We start from the raw sequence: 18,489 nt of genomic DNA, 5'->3' as shown, positions 1-18,489 counted from the left end.
TTTGGGGAAAAGATCAGTTTTATTAACTCCATCAGGAAGTACAGCATCCCTTCATTTTTTACATAACAAATTTCAAGTTTGCCTTCCTATGTTGCCAGGAAGGAGAGATGTTTTGATGTCCCTCAGAGACCTGTTCTCGCCTGAGTTAGGCTACCCTTTGTGGATTTTCCAGGTGGTGGAGGACGTGGTCATTACATAGAGAAGGTCATACTTGTCAGTAAAATGCTTTTTTTCCACAAGAATTCAGCAGATCCTATGGTGCTTCCAGAGGCAGAGTGGAGCTTGGAAAGAATCTTTAGTGGAGTACAGAAGATAACCACCACACACACACACACAGAGACAACCTCCATTTGGGTTTCCAGTTGGTTTTTCACACACACACACACACACACACACAGAGACAACCTCCATTTGGGTTTCCAGTTGGTTTTTCACACACACACACACACACACACAGAGACAACCTCCATTTGGGTTTCCAGTTGGTTTTTCTCACACACACACACACACACACACACACACACACAACCTCCATTTGGGTTTCCAGTTGGTTTTTCACACACACACACACACACACACACACACACAACCTCCATTTGGGTTTCCAGTTGGTTTTTCTCACACACACACACACACACACACACACACAACCTCCATTTGGGTTTCCAGTTGGTTTTTCACACACACACACACACACACACACACACAACCTCCATTTGGGTTTCCAGTTGGTTTTTCCTTTCCTCAGCTTTAGTCTTGCCGCTGAAGCTGAAACTCTAATACTTCAGCCACCTGATGCGAAGAGCTGACTCATTTGAAAAGACAATGCTGGGAAAGATTGAGGGCAGGAGAAGAAGGGGACGACAGAGGATGAGATGGTTGGATGGCATCATCGACTCAATGGACATGGGTTTGGGTGGACTCTGGGAGTTAGTGATGGACAGGGAGGCCTGGCGTGCTGCAGCTCGTGGGGTTGCAAAGAGTTGGACACGACTGAGTGACTGAACTGAACTGAACTGGCAAGATGGCTTCCACAATCATTGTTCTTTAAATTCTTCTGACCTGCAAAAAGAAAGGAGGCCTGGATCAGATTCAGAATGCCATCTTCTTCCTCCAGAAGCTCAAGCCCTGGTGAGCTTTGTAGTGTGTTCAGAAGAGCCTAAAATCTTACTCCCTGAGGCACAACTGGAGTCCTGGAGGGTCCTCTTCCTGTGGATGATGATTCAAAAACAATCTGTGGGTGGCAGGAGTTGACCTAAAGTCTTCTTGAGGTTTCTGTGTATTGCTGGTGAGACTGGATGAAAATATGAGATGATTCTCTAGCTTGCGTGTGCTGTGGCCACCAGTCTGTTCTGATGGTTCCCTTTTGAGGATTCCACTCTGCAGTCAGAGCCTGGCAGCACTCATCCCACCACTGCAGAACGGAAGATATGTCCACCTGGCCCAGATCCTGTGGCGGTTGTTTTTGTTTTGTGCTCAGGTTGAGGCTGAGAATAGTCTTCCAACTGTAGCATTCCCGTCAGTTTGTTCTTGGTGGTCCTGGTGTTCTTCTTTGTATTGGGACCAGAAAGGATCCTGAGTATCTGGGTTTCTTCCCATAGTCAGCAGTACAGGCACATCATTCCCAGATGTTAGCATGGAGAGAGAGTTCTCCCTGCACAGCTTCACAGGCTGCATCATGACACTTTGTCCTTGGATCACACTAGAGACAGACGATACGTTGGAAGGGAGAAGAACAGGTAGAAATGATTGGTTCCTGCTGAAAGAACTGGAGGAAGGAAGATGATGAGATTGGCCTGGGAGAGTGCACAGGTCAATTTCATGCTGCTGAGCTGTCTGACCGGGTCTCCCATTTGGGCCATCTAGTAAGGAATTCACAGGCTCACTTCTCCTCTGCCCAGGGTACAGAGATCTTGGGTCCTGAAACCACACCTTCATGAGAAAAACAGAGACATGAACATCATAAGGCAAGAAATAAGGGCCTGTTATGTAGGCGGAAATCTCAGGAGATAAATGTATGAAATTAATTACCCTGGTTCATGTGTTCAGTATGTGTGTATGTGTACATATGTACATGTGTGTATATGTGTGTATATATGTATATGTATGCATATACATGCAAACACATAGATTTAGGTCATAGCACTTTCAACAGTCATCCTTAGATGAATTGAAACTCGGCTGAAAAGGCATATATGCTGTGGGAGCCACCCTCCGATTTCAACAATGGACCAAGGAGCAAGGTCTCTTGACCAGGCTGACATTTTTTTCCTCTTTATCAGTGTATGCACAGGAATATATATCTTGTAAATTTATATAAATCTGAGTAAGGGTTAATAAACATAAGTGTTTTTGAGGGTCATTCTGCTGATAGACCTAAGAAAGTGTTTACTTGTGAACATTGAGCATATATGAACCACTTTCTCCATAGTTTAGGTAGAAGAAGGTACTCATGAGGGTGATTTTGTTCCCCAGTTTGACTGTGCTTGTAGATTTTTTTTTGGGGGGGGTGTTAAGAATGGGGAAGGAGAAGTGTGCAGGATACTAGTTGGCAGAGGCCAGGAATGCTGAAAAACACTATGCCAGGACAGACTGCCCTTCCCAAGAAAGAAATATCTGGCCCAGAATGACAATAGTGCCAAGCTTTAGAGAACCTAACAGAGTGTTCTCAAAATAGGCATTAACTTTTACATTTCCCTACAGTTCTGCTACTGGTAGTTCTGAATAGATGCATCACTGACAATTTAATTAGAAAATTCTTCCTTTTTCAGGAGTGTGACTTGCAATGCCACATGTTTACTATCCCCTGCCTTTGTCCTTGATTACTGTGATAATCTAGGTTAGTCACGGTTTTCCAGCAACCACTCGGGGTGACAGCATTTAACAGAAGGGATATTTGCTGCCATAGGCATCAAACTTACTTGAATTCTCAATTCTGAATGCCTGTTGGGCTAGCCTTTTCCTGGTGGCGATATCAAGGAATTGGTTCCTCTAGAAAGCTTGAACTAGAATGTTTGATTAAGATCTTGGGATGGCTGTCTGGTCTTGTGTGGCTTGTTTTGGTAAGTATTCTAAAAGAACACAAGGACAAAAGGGAGGGTTTTAGGACATTTTTGCATTCAAGCTGGAGACTGAAACTTGAGAAGATAGTGCTAACCTTTTACTCCCTCTGAATCCCCCTGAGATGACAGAAGAGGAGATTGTTGCCGTGCTCAGATCAGCAGGATGAAAAAGTCCAAAGCCTTGCTTGCTCAGAACCTGTGTGTCCCAGCCTCCTATCGTTGACCCTAGGTTACAAAGAACAAGCTGTAATTGGCTCCAAAACTAAGGATTCTCTGTGGCGAATTTGGGTACAACATGCAGAATTGATTCCTTTCTCTATTCCACTGATGAACTGCGTTTGGACTGGTGGGTTCTTACCTTGACTATAAGGCCAAGGCTGGTTCTATGCATGGGTTTGGTCTTCTCCTGAGGAGGAGCTGAGCCCCAATCATCCTTGGCTTGCTGTGTGGTCTTTGAACCAAATCTGAGTGGGAAAGGAAGACATGAAAGTCACGTAACGCAGTCTATCTTATTCCAAATATCATTGCAGTTAAACAAAACTAATTGATCAGCTGCTCTTGGGATAATATCCCTAAGAGAAAGACAGTGCATTATCCTGGGAATGATGCTCTTATTAGCATAAAATTCAGGACAGTACACAATCTACTCTCAACTCAAATTAGCATTTCTTGTATGGTCATCCTCAGGGTATCCAAAGTAAATTTCCCTGGTTTAAGAAACACCGTTAGTTCTCTCAAAGGAAATCAATCTCTCTCTCCCTCATGTCACATCAACTCTTCATTAGAAATGCCATTTGGTAATACATATATGTATGGAATATATCTTAGAAAAGCATTTCTTTATGTAAGACAGTAGAATTAGCCACAGTCACGAGCTAACTCATCCACACTTCCTCTTACTTCATCTTCATCATGCAATGGATAACAGCCCCACATATCTTGCTTTAAAATTATCACTAACATAACCAGTTGTATTTTGTTTCCTCATTACTGGAGTCAGCATTGCAGTGTATGTTCCAAAAATTTCTGAGTGTTTTCTTTTGATAATTGATAATTGATGGTAAGAGTAGAGTGTAAGTAACCAATATTTGATGAACTACTCATATCCCAGGCATTGTTCTAAAAGGTTATATTTGTTCTTTAATTAATCAAAATATTTTCCACTAAATCTTAAGCCCAAGTGGAAATTGGAAGCTAATGAGTAAGTTCCTGAACACAATGGCTGAAACAAGCTCATCCTACATTGTTTCCTGGACTTGCCGTTCTCCACCTCAGTTCAAACGGGCCTAGTACCTCTCGTGCAGCCAGTCACTAGACACTCTTGAAAGTGAAAGTCTCTCAGTCATGTCCAGTCTGCGATTCCATGGACCGTAGCTACCAGGCTCCTCTCCATGGAATTCTCTAGGCAAGAATACTGGAGTGAGTAGCTATGTCCTTCTCCAGGGGATCTTCCCAATTCAGGAATCAAACGTGGGTCTCCTGCATTGATGGCAAATTCTTTACTGTCTGAACCACCAAGGAAGCTTCAGATATTCCCCCAAAGTACACTTTATTACTGGGATTTGGGGAAACTGTTTCTTGTTCCTAAAACAAATACATTAAGAAAAGAGGAAATTTTCTTCTTCATAGCGTCCCCTCAGACTGATGCCCTTATAACCCTTACATATAGTGATTTATTGGAAACTATTTTTGATACAAAAATCTGAACTCATTCTTCTCCTCTAAAAGCATCTTTTTTTTTGCCCCTGCCCCCCCAAGCATCTTTTTTATTGACCTTTATTGGTTTCAATACTGTTTCAGTTGGTGTACTTGTATTATTTATAGTTCTTCGTTGACTGAAGAAATCCAACTTTATTTTTACCTCAGTAGTTTATTCAAAATGATACAATATGGGATTTTATTTCATACACTCCTGTATGTGAATTACATTTCTGATATTAGTGGGAAAAAAACTAGCCTGAGAATTGGGAGTTTTATCCCACAGTTTTCCTCACAATTACATATTAATCATTATTCTGCAGTATGTATTCCAGTGATATCATATCATTAATGATACCATATCATTAACATAGTGATCCGATTTCCTATATTCTCTAAATCTCAAAAGTTGACTTAGGGACTAACCTTGTAGTCCAGTGGTTAAGAATCCACCTTCCACTGCAGGGGATATAGGTTCAATCTCTGGTCAGGGAACTAAGATCCCACATGCCATGGGGCAGCTAAGCCTCTGCACTGCAGCTAGAGAAACTTGTGCATAGCAAGGAAGGGCCTGAGTGTGCAGCTAAGACCCAAGGCAGCCAAATGAATTAATTTAAAAAGCAGATTCAGTTATCTTCTATTGGGAGAGATATTCCAGTATATTCTTTCCTCCAATAGTAAATACGCCCAACCAATTGGTAAAAGAAGTAATAGAGGTTTCTTCCATTGGTAAAAGAGGTAACTCTTGTTTTTATTTTGTTTTAAATATATAACAGGAAAAACCTTTTGGGAAACATACCTGACATAAGAGTAATTGCCTGCCAGTGCTAAGCCTACTTTTTTTCTTTACCTTGAACCAGAATAATGAAATATCTGATACTTACCCGAATTTTAGATTCTGGAATGCCAATTTCCTTGGCCAGCTGTTTCCTGGTTGCTTTTTCAGGGTAAAAAGCATTCAAACCAGGTTTGGACTCGTTTGACTCTGGTTGTAAATAATCTTGCCTTGCCAGGGTTCTTTTTGTAGAATGTCCGAAGAAGAGAAAATGGGGAGAAGTATGAAGGATATGTTGATGGGTTAAAAACTGTGTGAGCATGTAACATATGTTTAATTCAGATTGAAAGTCTGTAGATTCAATGGTTATTTTATATTTTTACTTTAAGGCTATACCTAGAGTCATTCTAAACTGGAGACAGGGGAATTCCCTGGTGCTCCAGTGTTAGCACTCTGTCCCCTCCCTGCCAAGGGCTCAACTTCAGTCCCTGGTTGGGGAACTAAGATCCTACAAACAGCCTGGCATAGCCAAAAAAGAAAAAATTGGAGACATATAGGTCAAATATATATATATATATGTATATAATACATAAAAAAAGACAGTCTGTAAGCTGAGTTACCAAAGCAAGAAATTACTAGAAATGCATAAAATTATGTGCAAAGAAAATAGGATTTAGGGAAATAAGTGAAACAAGTAAAATATGAAAAAGATTAAAGGGATAAATAAAATATACAAAACTTACTTTGTGATAAAATTTAATATTTTAAATCATTAGGTATCGTTAACATATTAAATCGTTAGGTATAAGCTAAATGTAAAATATTGTGTATGCCGTATAAATTTTTCTCCATTTAAAATGTTAACTTTAAGACTTTTGAGAACCCACTTATGGGATTGAGTGCTGCCTCTTAAATATGGGGTTCCATTCTCTTAACTTCAAAGTACCCATCAATCCCTGACACAACTGATCACTGCAAAACAGCACCTACTTCAACAATCTGTTGCTCTAATCATAATGGTGATTTTACTTTTTATAAACTCTGGAAAATAAAGCATGTGGCATTACCAAAGAAAAGAGCAAAAGACCACTTGTAGTGCTGTTTTGATCCATCTTGGGAAGAGGTATCTGGATTCTGCAGAGAGGAGTGGACAACTGAGCAATCCCCCAAGACACAGGATTTAGAAACACCCAGAATGGCCCACCCATTTCTTAAACACTCTCCTACTTCATCCCTTCATTCAATATTGGACTTTTCAGAAGAGACTTGAACTAATCGGGTTAAGAGGAAATACAGACATTACCAGATTCTAATTTTGCATCTATCATAACATCTTTCCAAATATGACTTAAAATCTCTGCTTTCTGGTTTATATAATACATATGTATGTATACATTGATATTATATATGCTTTGTTCTCTATAGTTTTTAATACTTCTGTTTCTTAATTATTTTGGTTTGATGATATTATTTTAATATTATATGGATATTCCTACTCACTTTGTATTCTTTCTGTTTTTTTAGCTGTTACAGAAACATATTTTTTCCATCATTGATATTGTTTATGTGTTATCTTGGCTATTCTGTACTCCATACAGTTTCTGTGAAGATGTTCTGTAAATTGATTGATTGTAAATTCAACAGTGTGTGTCTGATTCCATTTCCATGATACATCCAGGATTGACAAATCCATAGAGACAGAAAGTAAGTTAGTGGTTTCTAGGGAGTGGAGAGAATGAGGACTGACTGCTAATTGATAGGGGATTTCTCTTTACAGGTTATGAGAGTTTAAAAAAATTAGCTCTTGTTTTGTTTGAGGGTGGCACAACTCTTTGACTCTACTGAAAACCACTGGATTGCACACCCTAAAAGGATACATTTCATGTTAAATACATTATACTTTTCATAAAACTTATAAAAAGAGAATAGCTTATAAAAACATAATGGAGAGGCTTATGAAGTATTCTGCCACCTGGAAAAGTGCAAGTGCAGAGGAAACTTTCCAGAAACAGTTAACATCTCAAAATTGTTTAAAATGAAAGTGTAAGTTAAGGAGTTAATATGGTGAAATTTAATGCCATTAGTATTAACACTTGTCAGCCTTGATCACATGCTTAAATTAAAAGTCTAGTTGACTATAACTTGAATATTTATGTAAAGTACCTTTCACCAGAGAAAAAATTTTAAATATGCATTTAATTTTGTGAATATTTTCAGTTTTTCAAGTGAGGATATGAACACATATGAAAACTTCAAAAGGATGAAATGAGTAATATGATTATGTTGAAAATAAAAGGACATTAAAACATAACTCAAAAACATCCGTTCATTTCCAAATTATTCATTTTCTTTGTTCAGTCAAATGGAAAATGACATCAATATAAGGAACATCACTTTGTCTATTGGCCAACAGACACTGTATATCATTCTATGTTAGTATTAATGATAAACTTGGAAAGTATTGCCCTAAATGAACATGCAAATGTAATATTTTGTCAATCATTAATATAACATTGGTATTAATAAAATATTTTAAGTTCAAAATTATTTCTATTAATATTTTAATAGTAATACATAATTATCAATAAGTTATTTCTTTATTAATATTTATTTCATAACTTAATAGTATAAGCCCAAATGATATATTAATGAAATTTGCTATATATTTGCCATTTGAATGCTAAATTACAATTCATGTTTAATATTTTTGTTAATTATTTACCCATTAAAATTATTATAATAGTATATCATTTAAATCTACCCTTCTAGTCTTCTAATGCTTTAACATCCTTCTGATTTTCCAAGATCTTCATCCTGTTTTCTCTTGACTCCCAGACTTGATAAAAATCAACATGCCACTGAATTCTGCTGTTCTAAAATCTGAGGTTTCTTGCTGTCTGAATGCTAGAGGAAGAAATGTAAGTAGGTTTTAATAGATTAATTATATTTTGAACTATCTTTTAAAATTGAAATCTAGTTGATTTACAGTGTCATGTTAGTATCAGGTATGCAGCACAGTGATTCAGTTTTATATATGTATATACCTATACATATGTAAATATATATATATATATTTATATATAAAATGTTTTCTTTTCCCTATAAGGGAAAATAAACCTTTCCCTTACAGGTTATTGCAAAATACTCAGTTCACTGTACTATACAGTAGGTTCTTGTTGGTTATCTATTTTATACATAGGAATGTATATATGTTAATCCCAAACTCCTAATTTATCTCTCTCCATATTTTATTTCTAATATTCAAATTAAAAATTTCAAAGAAAATGTGAAATTCCCAAGAATAGAAATGTTATTAAATACAGTGAAACTGAGCACATATGAAATACATTATTTCTTCTCATTCAATCGTGGGGTCCTTTTCAGAACGGCTTCATATGCATATAATCATGACACATATTTTCCCAGGAATAAATTAGTTAAGCTGCCATGACTGGGATGCTAATGACCTGGGACACAATTTGAGATTCTTGGGTAAGTATTACTCTTTCTAGGCTAAAACCTAGAAAACTATGTTGACATAAGTAGCCAAAACTTTCATAGTTGGTATTCACACTGTTAAGATTTCCTTTACTACCAACTTTTACGTCAGATCATATGTTCTTATCTCCAACTTTGCGTCCATTATAGCACATACTTCATATTGAGAAATAATAGCACATACTTCATATTGAGAGTGTAGTGCTTTCTTAACATTCCTAAGACTATAACACCCTATATAGGAATATGAATAGATATAGATGTGCTGTGCTGTGCTTAGTCGCTCAGTCGTGTCCGACTCTTTGCAACCCCATGGACTGTAGCCCACCAGGCTCCTTTGTCCATGGGGATTCTCCAGGCAAGAATAGTGGAGTGGGTTGTCATATCCTCCTCCAGGGGATCTTCCAAACCCAGGGATCAAACCCAGGTCTCCCGCATTGCAGGCAGATTCTTTACCTTCTGAGCCACCAGGGAAGCCCAAATACAGATGTATGTATGTTTATTTATATAACACTTATATATCCTGAGAGTATCCTTCTGTTATTTTTTTTTAATGTTTTATTTTATTTATTTATTGGACATGGAGCATGTGGGATCTTGGTTCCCCAACCAGGGACTGAACCCATGCCCCTTCCATTGGGAGCTCAGAGTCTTAACTGCTGGACCACCAGGGGAGTCCCTATCCTTCTGTTATTTTGTCTAAGAAAAATACCACTTAACCTTTCTGAAACTTGATGTTTCCTAAATATTCTATCACCTGGAAGGGATATAAAACAGTCTATACAGTAATCTTCTAAACTCTCTCTTTTCTAATTTTATTTTTCTGAATTATTGACATCTCCCACTCCACTGAGGAAGTACAAAAGTGTCATTAAAGAGAAGGCTGCCTGGAGAATTTCCTGGCAGTCTAGTGGTTAGGACTCACTGCTTTCACTGCTGTGACCTGGGTTCAGTCCCTGGTGGGGGAACTAAGATCCTGAAAGCCACAAGGTGTGGCCAAGGGAAAAAAAAAAGAAGAGAAGGCTTTCTGCTGAAACTCGTATTCCAGATTTTGTCTTGAGGTTCCATGGTTGACACAATTATTTATTCACTCGCTACATTCCTTTCCCCACCAGATCCAGTTCTCAGACATCCTTAAATTGGATTCAACCATAATTCAAAATTCATAAACTTGTGCCTATTACATCAAGAGGAATAAAAACAAAGTTATAATTCCCCAGTGGCTCAGATGGTAAAGAATCTGCCTGCAATGCAGGAGACCTGGGTTTGATCCCTAGGCTGGGAAGATCGCCTGGAGAAGGGAATGGCTACCTACTCCAGTATTCTTGCCTGGGGAATCCCATGGACAGAGGAGACTGTCAGGCTACAGTCCATGGGGTTGCAAAGAGTTGGACACAACTGGGCGACTAAGCACAGCACAGCGCAGCACATAAGGAAACACACACACACACACACAATTGCAAATATAAGATGAAGGATGAAAAACAAATTGGTGGGTGTAGTGCCCAGAATAATGTGCTGAGAGACAGCTATTTGCTAGGAGGTAATTTGCCTGGACCTGAGTCAGGCTTGTCCTGGACACCATGAGATCACCCAGATAAATTTGATATCAAGGGACACTTCAGATAAATCAGTCAGTACTCAGAGAGAAAGCGATCAGGACCCTGAACAAAATCCTCCTTCAGTCATATCCTTGCCACAGGCTGGCCTGGCTGGAAAATGCTGGATTTGACCTGTTAACTGGGTGGGTGCCCACCTGGGGCACATTTCAGTCTTAAGATTTAAGTTGTGTCTTAAGGAGCATCCTGGGGATTTTAGCTTGAGATTTAGGGTTACATCTTAGTTCAGCGAGCTTCTTACATATTTTGATGACTTTATTTCTTCCACACCAAGTTAACTGAAACATGTTTCTTGAGAGGCTGCCTTGGGAGATGTTAATCTGGGTTGTGGTGCTGATGGAGGGTGGGTAGCTAGCGTTACCTCCTAAGAAGGCTGCTCATCCAGGCCCAGAGCTCCATTCTGAGGTTGAAGGGCGGCAGAACTCCCAGGGGCTGTCAGTACAAAACCACACACGATGAATGCTGAAGAAAGTGATGCTGAGCCATGTAAGATGTTTCACAACCTACTTTTTCTTAAATCAAAAATCAATTTTGTTTAACATGTTAGTGTTGTAACTCATTACATTGAAATAAAATTTGCCTTCCAAATCTTTCTAGTTGTGAGTCCACTTGTGTAAGTTCCTTCTTGGTGTTCACATTATGGGCCCATGTTAAACAGAAACAACCAAAATTTCGTCCTTACTTAAACACTAGCAGTGAAAATAGTTCAGTTCAGTCGCTCAGTTGTGTCCGACTCTTCGTGACCCCATGAATCACAGCACGCCAGGCCTCCCCGTCCATCACCAACTCCTGGAGTCTACCCAAACCCATGTCCATTGAGTCGGTGATGCCATCAACCATCTCATCCTCTGTCGTCCCCTTCTCCTCCTGCCCCCAATCCTTCCCAGCATTAGGGTCTTTTCCAATGAGTCAACCCTTCGCATGAGGTAGCCAAAGTATTGGAGTTTCAGCTTCAACATCAGTCTTTCCAATGAACACCCAGGACTGATCTCCTTTAGGGTGGACTGGTTGGATCTTCTTGCAGTCCAAGGGACTCTCAAGAGTCTTCTCCAACACCACAGTTCAAAAGCATCAATTCTTCGGCTCTCAGGTTTCTTCACCGTCCAACTCACATCCATACATGACTACTGGAAAAACCATAGCCTTGACTAGACGGACCTTTGTTGGCAGAGTAATGTCTCTGCTTTTCAATATGCTATCTAGGTTGGTCATAACCTTCCTTCCAAAGAGTAAGCGTCTTTTAATTTCATGGCTGCAATCACCATCTGCAGTGATTTTGGAGCCCCCAAAAATAACGTCTGACACTGTTTGCACTGTTTCCCCATCTATTTCTCATAAGGTGATGGGACCAGATGCCACGATCTTAGTTTTCTGAATGTTGAGCTTTAAGACAACTTTTTCACTCTCCTCTTTCACTTTCATCAAGAGGCTCTTTAGTTCTTCTTCGCTTTCTGCCATAAGGGTGGTGTCATCTGCATATCTGAGGTTATTGATATTCCTCCCGGCAATTAGAACTAACACCCCCCCCCAAAAAAAAAAAGAGAAGAGGAAAAATAAAACTAAATCATTTTTTAAAAAAGAAAATTCTGTTTCTGATCATTTTAGTGGTCTTATGGGTAGCCACAAAATACTGTCATTACACCATCTACAAACAGAATAACCAGGAAGGACATCTAAGAGTCACATGGAAGTAGTCCATAGCTATGGAGCCTTGTCTAAGAATTACAGCCCTGTCACGTTCCCATGGAGCTGTTAGTGGTCTGAGGAGAAGTCTGCAGGTCACGAATAACTGCAGTAAGAACCCACATTTCCAGTATTTCCTGACCCTTTGTTCTTCACCTCCTTGCATTTCTGACTTTTGCAGACCCCACCACTCCTTGGGAGAGGGGGCTGCGGGCCACGGTGGGAGTAAGGCAGGTGGGAGTACCATCAGGGCCTGGCCCAGAACGGATCACAAACTCAAGCTCTCTTGCCATCCCTGGTGCCCGTAGTCCCCACACTCACCATCTCTACACAGAGATATGCTTTGTCTTTACATGGGACACGGCTTTGTCTAGAGCCAGGGCTGGTCACTTACGCCAGAAACCTGATCTGGCTGCTTGGCTGGACTGAGCTGGTTCCAGGCCTGGGAGGTGCAAATCCAGGTGCAGCCAACCGCTTAGCCAAGGGTGAGTGACCCTGCGCCGAGGACACAGCTGCTCCAGTGTCACACCATGAGTGCGAGTGCCAAGGATGCTAGCCTGGCTCACACCCCCACCTTTTCCAAAGATGAACAAACACAGGCCTTGGATGTGGGTGGTGGAAGCACGGATTCCACCCTCTGCTGCACTGGTGGCAGAGTGAGGTCGCCCTGGTGCAGCCTGCATGTAGGGCTTTTAGGGTCCTGGGCTGGTGGGGACCTCCCTGCCAGCCCCTGGCTTCTCCCCTCACTGGGCACCCTAACTTCAGACAATGCATAGAAGTTCTACTGGAGAGCTTTCTCTAGCAAGGTAAATAGATATATAGATGAAGTCCAATTTTTTATGTTAAAAAATCTTTGTGCTCTTTGTGTTATACTTAAGAACCTTGCCAACGCCAAGATCGCTAAAATTTATGCTTATGTTTTCTGCTAGAATTTTACAGATTAAGCTCCTAAAATTGGTTTATGACACAACATAATTTTTGTCTATGGTGTGAGATTAAGGGTAGAGTTTTACACATATATTTTATTGTTTCAATACCATTTGTTGCAAGATTATCCTTTTCCTATCAAATGGTCTGGGACCTTGGTGGAAAATCAATTTATATGTATAAGTCTATTTCTGCCCTCACTAATCTGTCCCATTAATCTATTTGTCTGTCTGTACACCAGCTGCATGGTTTTGGCCATCATGGCTTTATAATATTAAGTCTTGAAATCAGATGGTTTAAGTCCTCTGGCTTTGTTCTTCCTTTTCAAAACTGGGTCTTATTCATCAGCATTTCTTAAGCTTGGCTCTACTGGTATTTTGTACAGGATCATTCTTTGTGGGAGGCATCCTAGATGGTGTAGGATGTTTAGCAGCTTCTCTAGCCACTAGATGTCAGTAGCATCCTTCCCCACCTTGACAATCAACATGTCTGCAGGATGTCAGCATCATGGCACCGTGAGATGTCACTTGCTTTTTTCACTCCCCAACCGCAGCAACAAAAATTTGGCATCCATCCATAAATTGTCTCTGTGAGATCTGTGGAATCTAACACCATATGCCAAGGGGTCCAGGAGGAGTCTCACCACCGCCCCCCCCCCCCGAACATTGGGTAATAGGCACCCAGACCTTGGTCCTGACCGTGGACCTCGCAGTGGCCTGTGAACCGACTCCAGCCCTTCTCTGCCTCAGACCAGGGAGTCTCTAAAAGACATTGATAAGAGAGCCTTCGTGGAAGTCTGAGTTTCCAGAGGAGACGTTCCAGCACACTGTTGGAGGGAAAAAAAAAGTTTGAACGCATTGGAGTGTGGATAAAGGAACAGTTTGACTTGGCCTACATCACTCCTTCCCCAGAACAGCATGGCATAGGGCCAAGAGGGAGCTTCTGGGCCTGTGATCCCCCGTGGAGGAAAATGTGCCAAAGGGTACTCTCCTGCCTCATCAAGGAGGCTGACTGTGAACTACATGACTCGGGGTGGGGAGAGGCTGGGAGAGCGGCAGAGAGGGCTCTCAGAGATTGTTAAGGGGACACAGATTGTCCCGACTGCATCACAGAGCCCTTCCAGAGGCACACTCATGAGCTGCTGCAAATGTCTCACCCGGGGATCCTCCAGCGCTCTGCAAGCCTTGCCTGCACACCCTAGGCAGCAGAGCACTCTCAGGTTTACAGAAAAATAGAGCACAGAGTTCTTACAAAGACATAGTTTTTGTTTTATGTTATTTATAGCATATAGTTTCTACCATAATTAACATCTTGCATTAGTACGGCATGTTTCTTACAGTTGATAAACAAATGTTCATACATGATCCATAATGAGTCCACTAGCCTCCCCTCCCCGTCTCCGTGGCCTGCAGTCTCTCTTAAGGCAGCAATCTGGGGAGATTGTAGGGTGGACCTTGCTTGTTTCCTGTTTCACAGAACCACTGTCCTCTATTGCCTGTTGTTCAGTGCTTTATAAACAATTATGTGATTTGTCTTCTTTTTTTTTCTTGATGTAAGGGAAATTTTGTTCCCTATTATTCTATCATGACCAGAAGCTACGGTCCTATTTATGTACTCACCTTTGAAGCAGTGAAAACAGACTTATTTTGAGTTAGTGTTTTGAGGTTGACCACTAGATGGCAATGTTATACAGGGAAGACAGCATTTCTAGGTTAAGAGATACATGAAATGATATATTTGGTATTAATTTGGATAACCCAGTCTGATTTGCTTTACTTTATTCCTGTAACTGTCATGATGGGATTTTTTAGCTCCAGTGTAAAATTTATAAAAATATTTTGCCTAAAATAATACGTGCTATATATAGATTTAGTGATTCTCCTCACTAGGACTCAACAGTAGGAATGATGCAGTGGATAGGGTTATTTTCAACCTGTGGATGGATTTATGTGTTTGTGAAGCATTGGTTAGCGTTCATTCGTGTCTGATATGTTCGTGTCTCACAGAGAATGATGAGATGCATCTTGTGCCTCAGAGGGCTCCTGTCTTCGGTGAGGGGACACAGAAGTGGACCCCAAGTGACAGCCTGAGGCTGCGTGCTTTGTGACTCTGTCGGGGAGTCTGGGGGGGCGTCACAGAGTAGATGACTGTCCATCAGGATTCAAAAGATGTATAGGAAATTTCCACTTGAGAAAGGGGCAAATAACCATCCATCCTCAAAATTCCAACTATGACATAAAGTAGAAGGAGAGAGGTACTCAGAAGATCATGACAAGATCAGGGAGTACTGCATGAGTCCATGAGAAGAGTGGCAGGAAATAAGAATTTAAAAAAAGGGAGTTGAGGCCACTTTGTGAAGCACCAAATTTGCTGCAGTAAGAATTTGGACTATAGCTTTTAGCTAGTGGAGATTAAATGACAGCTTTCAATTAAGTGATTGATATGATTAAAATGGTGTTTTAGACTAGAGTCTCCAAACTCTTTTGTACAGCCTTTGTAATAAAATATTGGTTTAGTAAACATCCAATATGTTTATATCTAGTTATTTATGAATTTTACCTATATAGTACATCCTATCCAAATATACTATGTAGATTACAAGATATACACAGAACTGTGACACTCGTGCTGATGATGAAGTAGAACTGACAATGTAGAATCTTTTGCAGATTATGTCAGGTCTGATTAGATCACTCTTTTATGTCATAATGAGGCTAATTTAAATGGAATCGAAGGCATTTTGGTCTTGGCGTTCTCTTGTTCACTTCAGAAAATGTGAATCCCTTGGTGAAATCCCACTATTGCTTTGAGCCTGGCGCACCACACATACAGCATGACCATTCTGTGTATGAACTGAGCAAAGTTCCTCTCCCAAGCGAATATTAGAGGTCCAAGTTCTTTCTTACTTTTAGTATAAAGTAAATGCTAATGGAGATACGCTGTTCTATTTGTTCCCTGTCATTCTGTGCAACTTGGGAGTCATAGGCCCTTTCATAGGCTTTCCAGGTTAGGTGGCTCAAACTGCAGTGTGAAAAGACAACAGCATGTAGGCAGGAGCCCAACACTCACCAAACATGACCTTCTTGTCTGTTGATAAAGAATTAGACTTGGGACTTCTGTGGTAGTCCAGTGGTTGAGAATCTGCCCAGCAATGAATGGGACACTCCTTAGATCCCTGGTCTGGGATTCCACACGCCTCAGGGCAGCTAAGTCTGCGAGCTGCAACTACTGAAGCCCTTGTGCCCTAGACCCTGTGCTCTGCAACAAGAGAGGCCGCTGCAATGAGAAGCCCGTGTATCACAACTAAAGAGAAGCTCCCATTCACGCCAACTAGAGAAAGCTGTGCTCAGCAGTGAAGACCCAGTGCAACCAAAAATAAACAAATAAAATCCTGGGAATACTTAAAAAAAAGAATTAGGCTCAATTAAGACTGAGATAAATAGTTATAGTCCAGTTCAAAAAATATGTATTTCATTTTGGCCCTTGTAAATTAACAAAGCACAGACATTAAAAAGAGCAATCATGTTCTAAAAAGTTCTGGTATTACAAGTGAAGATGGATTAGAATTATCTCGAAAAGAAAACTTTGTAGCTGATTCTCAAGCCAACACCTGAGAAAGGACAAGGTGCCTTAACTCTGAGGACATAGTGAGAAGTTGGCAGTCTGCAGCCAAGAAGAGGGCCTTCACCTGAACCCAATCATTAGGGCAACTTGATCTTAGACTTTCGGTTTCTAGAACTGTGAGAGAGAAATTTCTGTTAAGTTGTAAGTAACTCAGTCTGCGATATTGTTGTTATAGCAGTTCAGATGGACTAGGGCAAAGAACAAAGATGAACTGAAGTACTTGACCTATGTTATCTGACACTGCATTGCAGAAGATGCCTGAGGAGACTTGAGACTTGAGTTGGCACCATCTCTCCATGTCTTTGCCCATCTGCTAGTCCTTCAGATGAATGTGGCTTCTTTAGCCAAGAGTTTCCCAAGTGTAATAGGGAGCATCACACCTCCTGCTTCACCTTTGCAGATACCTTTCTTGTATGAATTTAAATTACTGTTTATAAGTTGCATCAACTATATAAAAGATATTACATAAATTCAGAGGTTTATCTCAATATCATATGAAGTATTAAAATGGATGTCTTTATAGGAATGATTGTTGATAATTTATACTTTGATCATTTGCAGATACTTTTCCCTGCCCAAATTGCATTTTGACCTTGTTAATTTGTTGATTGGAAAACTGCATCCCACTTCTTACTTCTCAGTAGGATGGTATATCAACAGTTCAGTGGGATTCTTCAGGATTCACAGTTCCTGAATTGTCTTCCAGATAAAATTGGAAGTGTGGTTTTTCTCAGTGTAAAATATCAGAATGGTGGCTAGTCTTTCAGTGGACACCTTCTGAAAGCTGAAACAGGACAGAGCTACATGTGTACCAAGTCTAATGGGAGACTTTTTGAAGCAGATCCCAGTGTAAAACTGGTGTGAGTTGGATGTTCTTATTGGTGCACTGATTCCTCACCTGGCCTTCAAACATCTTCTGTTGGGATATTTCATGTTGCCACAGTGTCCTCTGTGTAGGTGCTCCACTGGTCTCTGCAGGGGCAGAATGGCCTGGTGAGCTGACTACTCTCTCATCACTTCATCACACCTTTGTGAAGTGTTCTATTCTGTCACTTCCTGTCTCAGGAACTGTACTTTTCCCACAGCACTTATTAGTATTTGAAGGGATCTTATTCACTCAGGCTATGTGTATTTTCTCTCTGCTCTCACTAAAGTGTAAAACTGCATGAGGTCAGGGGCTGTGTTTTCCTTCTTTATCATCCTGTCAACAGTGCTAAGACAGGCCATGGCACAAATTGAGCAACCAAAACAAAATCATTGATTACGTGAGTGAATGAATGAGGGTAATACTACCTGATGTCATGCCCACTGTCGTCATCATCAATATCAGAAAGCATTTATTTAGAGTATCTATGGTTAATAATACATTATTGTGCATATACATTAAAATATGTTAAGAGGGTACATCTCCTATTAAATATTCTAACCCCTCCCAAACCAACAACAAACAAATAAACAAGAAACTCACAAAAGAATACAAGGAAAATTTTGGATATGTTTAGTGCTTTGGTTGTAACAGGTGTAAGTATATGTCCAAACTTATCAAGATGTATACATTACATGTGAGTGATTTTTTGTATATCCATTATGTCTCAACAAAGAT

At 40.3% G+C, this 18,489-nt stretch overlaps 1 protein-coding gene and 3 long non-coding RNA genes across 4 annotated transcripts in view; 1 reads left to right on the top strand and 3 right to left on the bottom strand.

Annotated features, from left to right (window-relative positions):
* DUXB (double homeobox B) lies at positions 1–1,938 on the bottom strand. The gene is given in 3 exon segments (XM_081510726.1): positions 1–1,468; positions 1,470–1,521; positions 1,523–1,938. Coding segments are annotated over 3 exon segments (681 nt in total). The 3' UTR covers positions 1–1,255.
* A 3,715-nt stretch (positions 1,939–5,653) lies between these two features.
* Positions 5,654–17,860, bottom strand: LOC145513146 (uncharacterized). The gene is made up of 3 exons (XR_014059150.1): positions 17,785–17,860; positions 8,297–8,439; positions 5,654–5,777 (listed from the first exon to the last, which is right to left on the bottom strand). It is a non-coding gene; the product is annotated as an uncharacterized LOC145513146 (long non-coding RNA).
* Positions 7,060–18,489, top strand: part of LOC145513144 (uncharacterized) — a 117,390-nt gene continuing 105,960 nt past the window's right edge. The window contains exons 1-2 of the long non-coding RNA XR_014059148.1: positions 7,060–7,239; positions 8,371–8,453. This is a non-coding gene — a long non-coding RNA (uncharacterized LOC145513144). The remainder of the gene's footprint in view (positions 7,240–8,370; positions 8,454–18,489) is intronic.
* On the bottom strand, positions 8,682–14,088 carry LOC145513145 (uncharacterized). The gene is made up of 2 exons (XR_014059149.1): positions 10,441–14,088; positions 8,682–9,257 (listed from the first exon to the last, which is right to left on the bottom strand). It is a non-coding gene; the product is annotated as an uncharacterized LOC145513145 (long non-coding RNA).

Source organism: Giraffa tippelskirchi, chromosome 7 (assembly GCF_054371585.1).
Source record: "Giraffa tippelskirchi isolate mGirTip1 chromosome 7, T2T-mGirTip1v1.2.pri, whole genome shotgun sequence".
NCBI classification, from domain to species: domain Eukaryota; kingdom Metazoa; phylum Chordata; class Mammalia; order Artiodactyla; family Giraffidae; genus Giraffa; species Giraffa tippelskirchi.
Note: the sequence above shows the minus strand (reverse complement) of the source record. Positions and strands in the feature narration are given on the sequence as shown.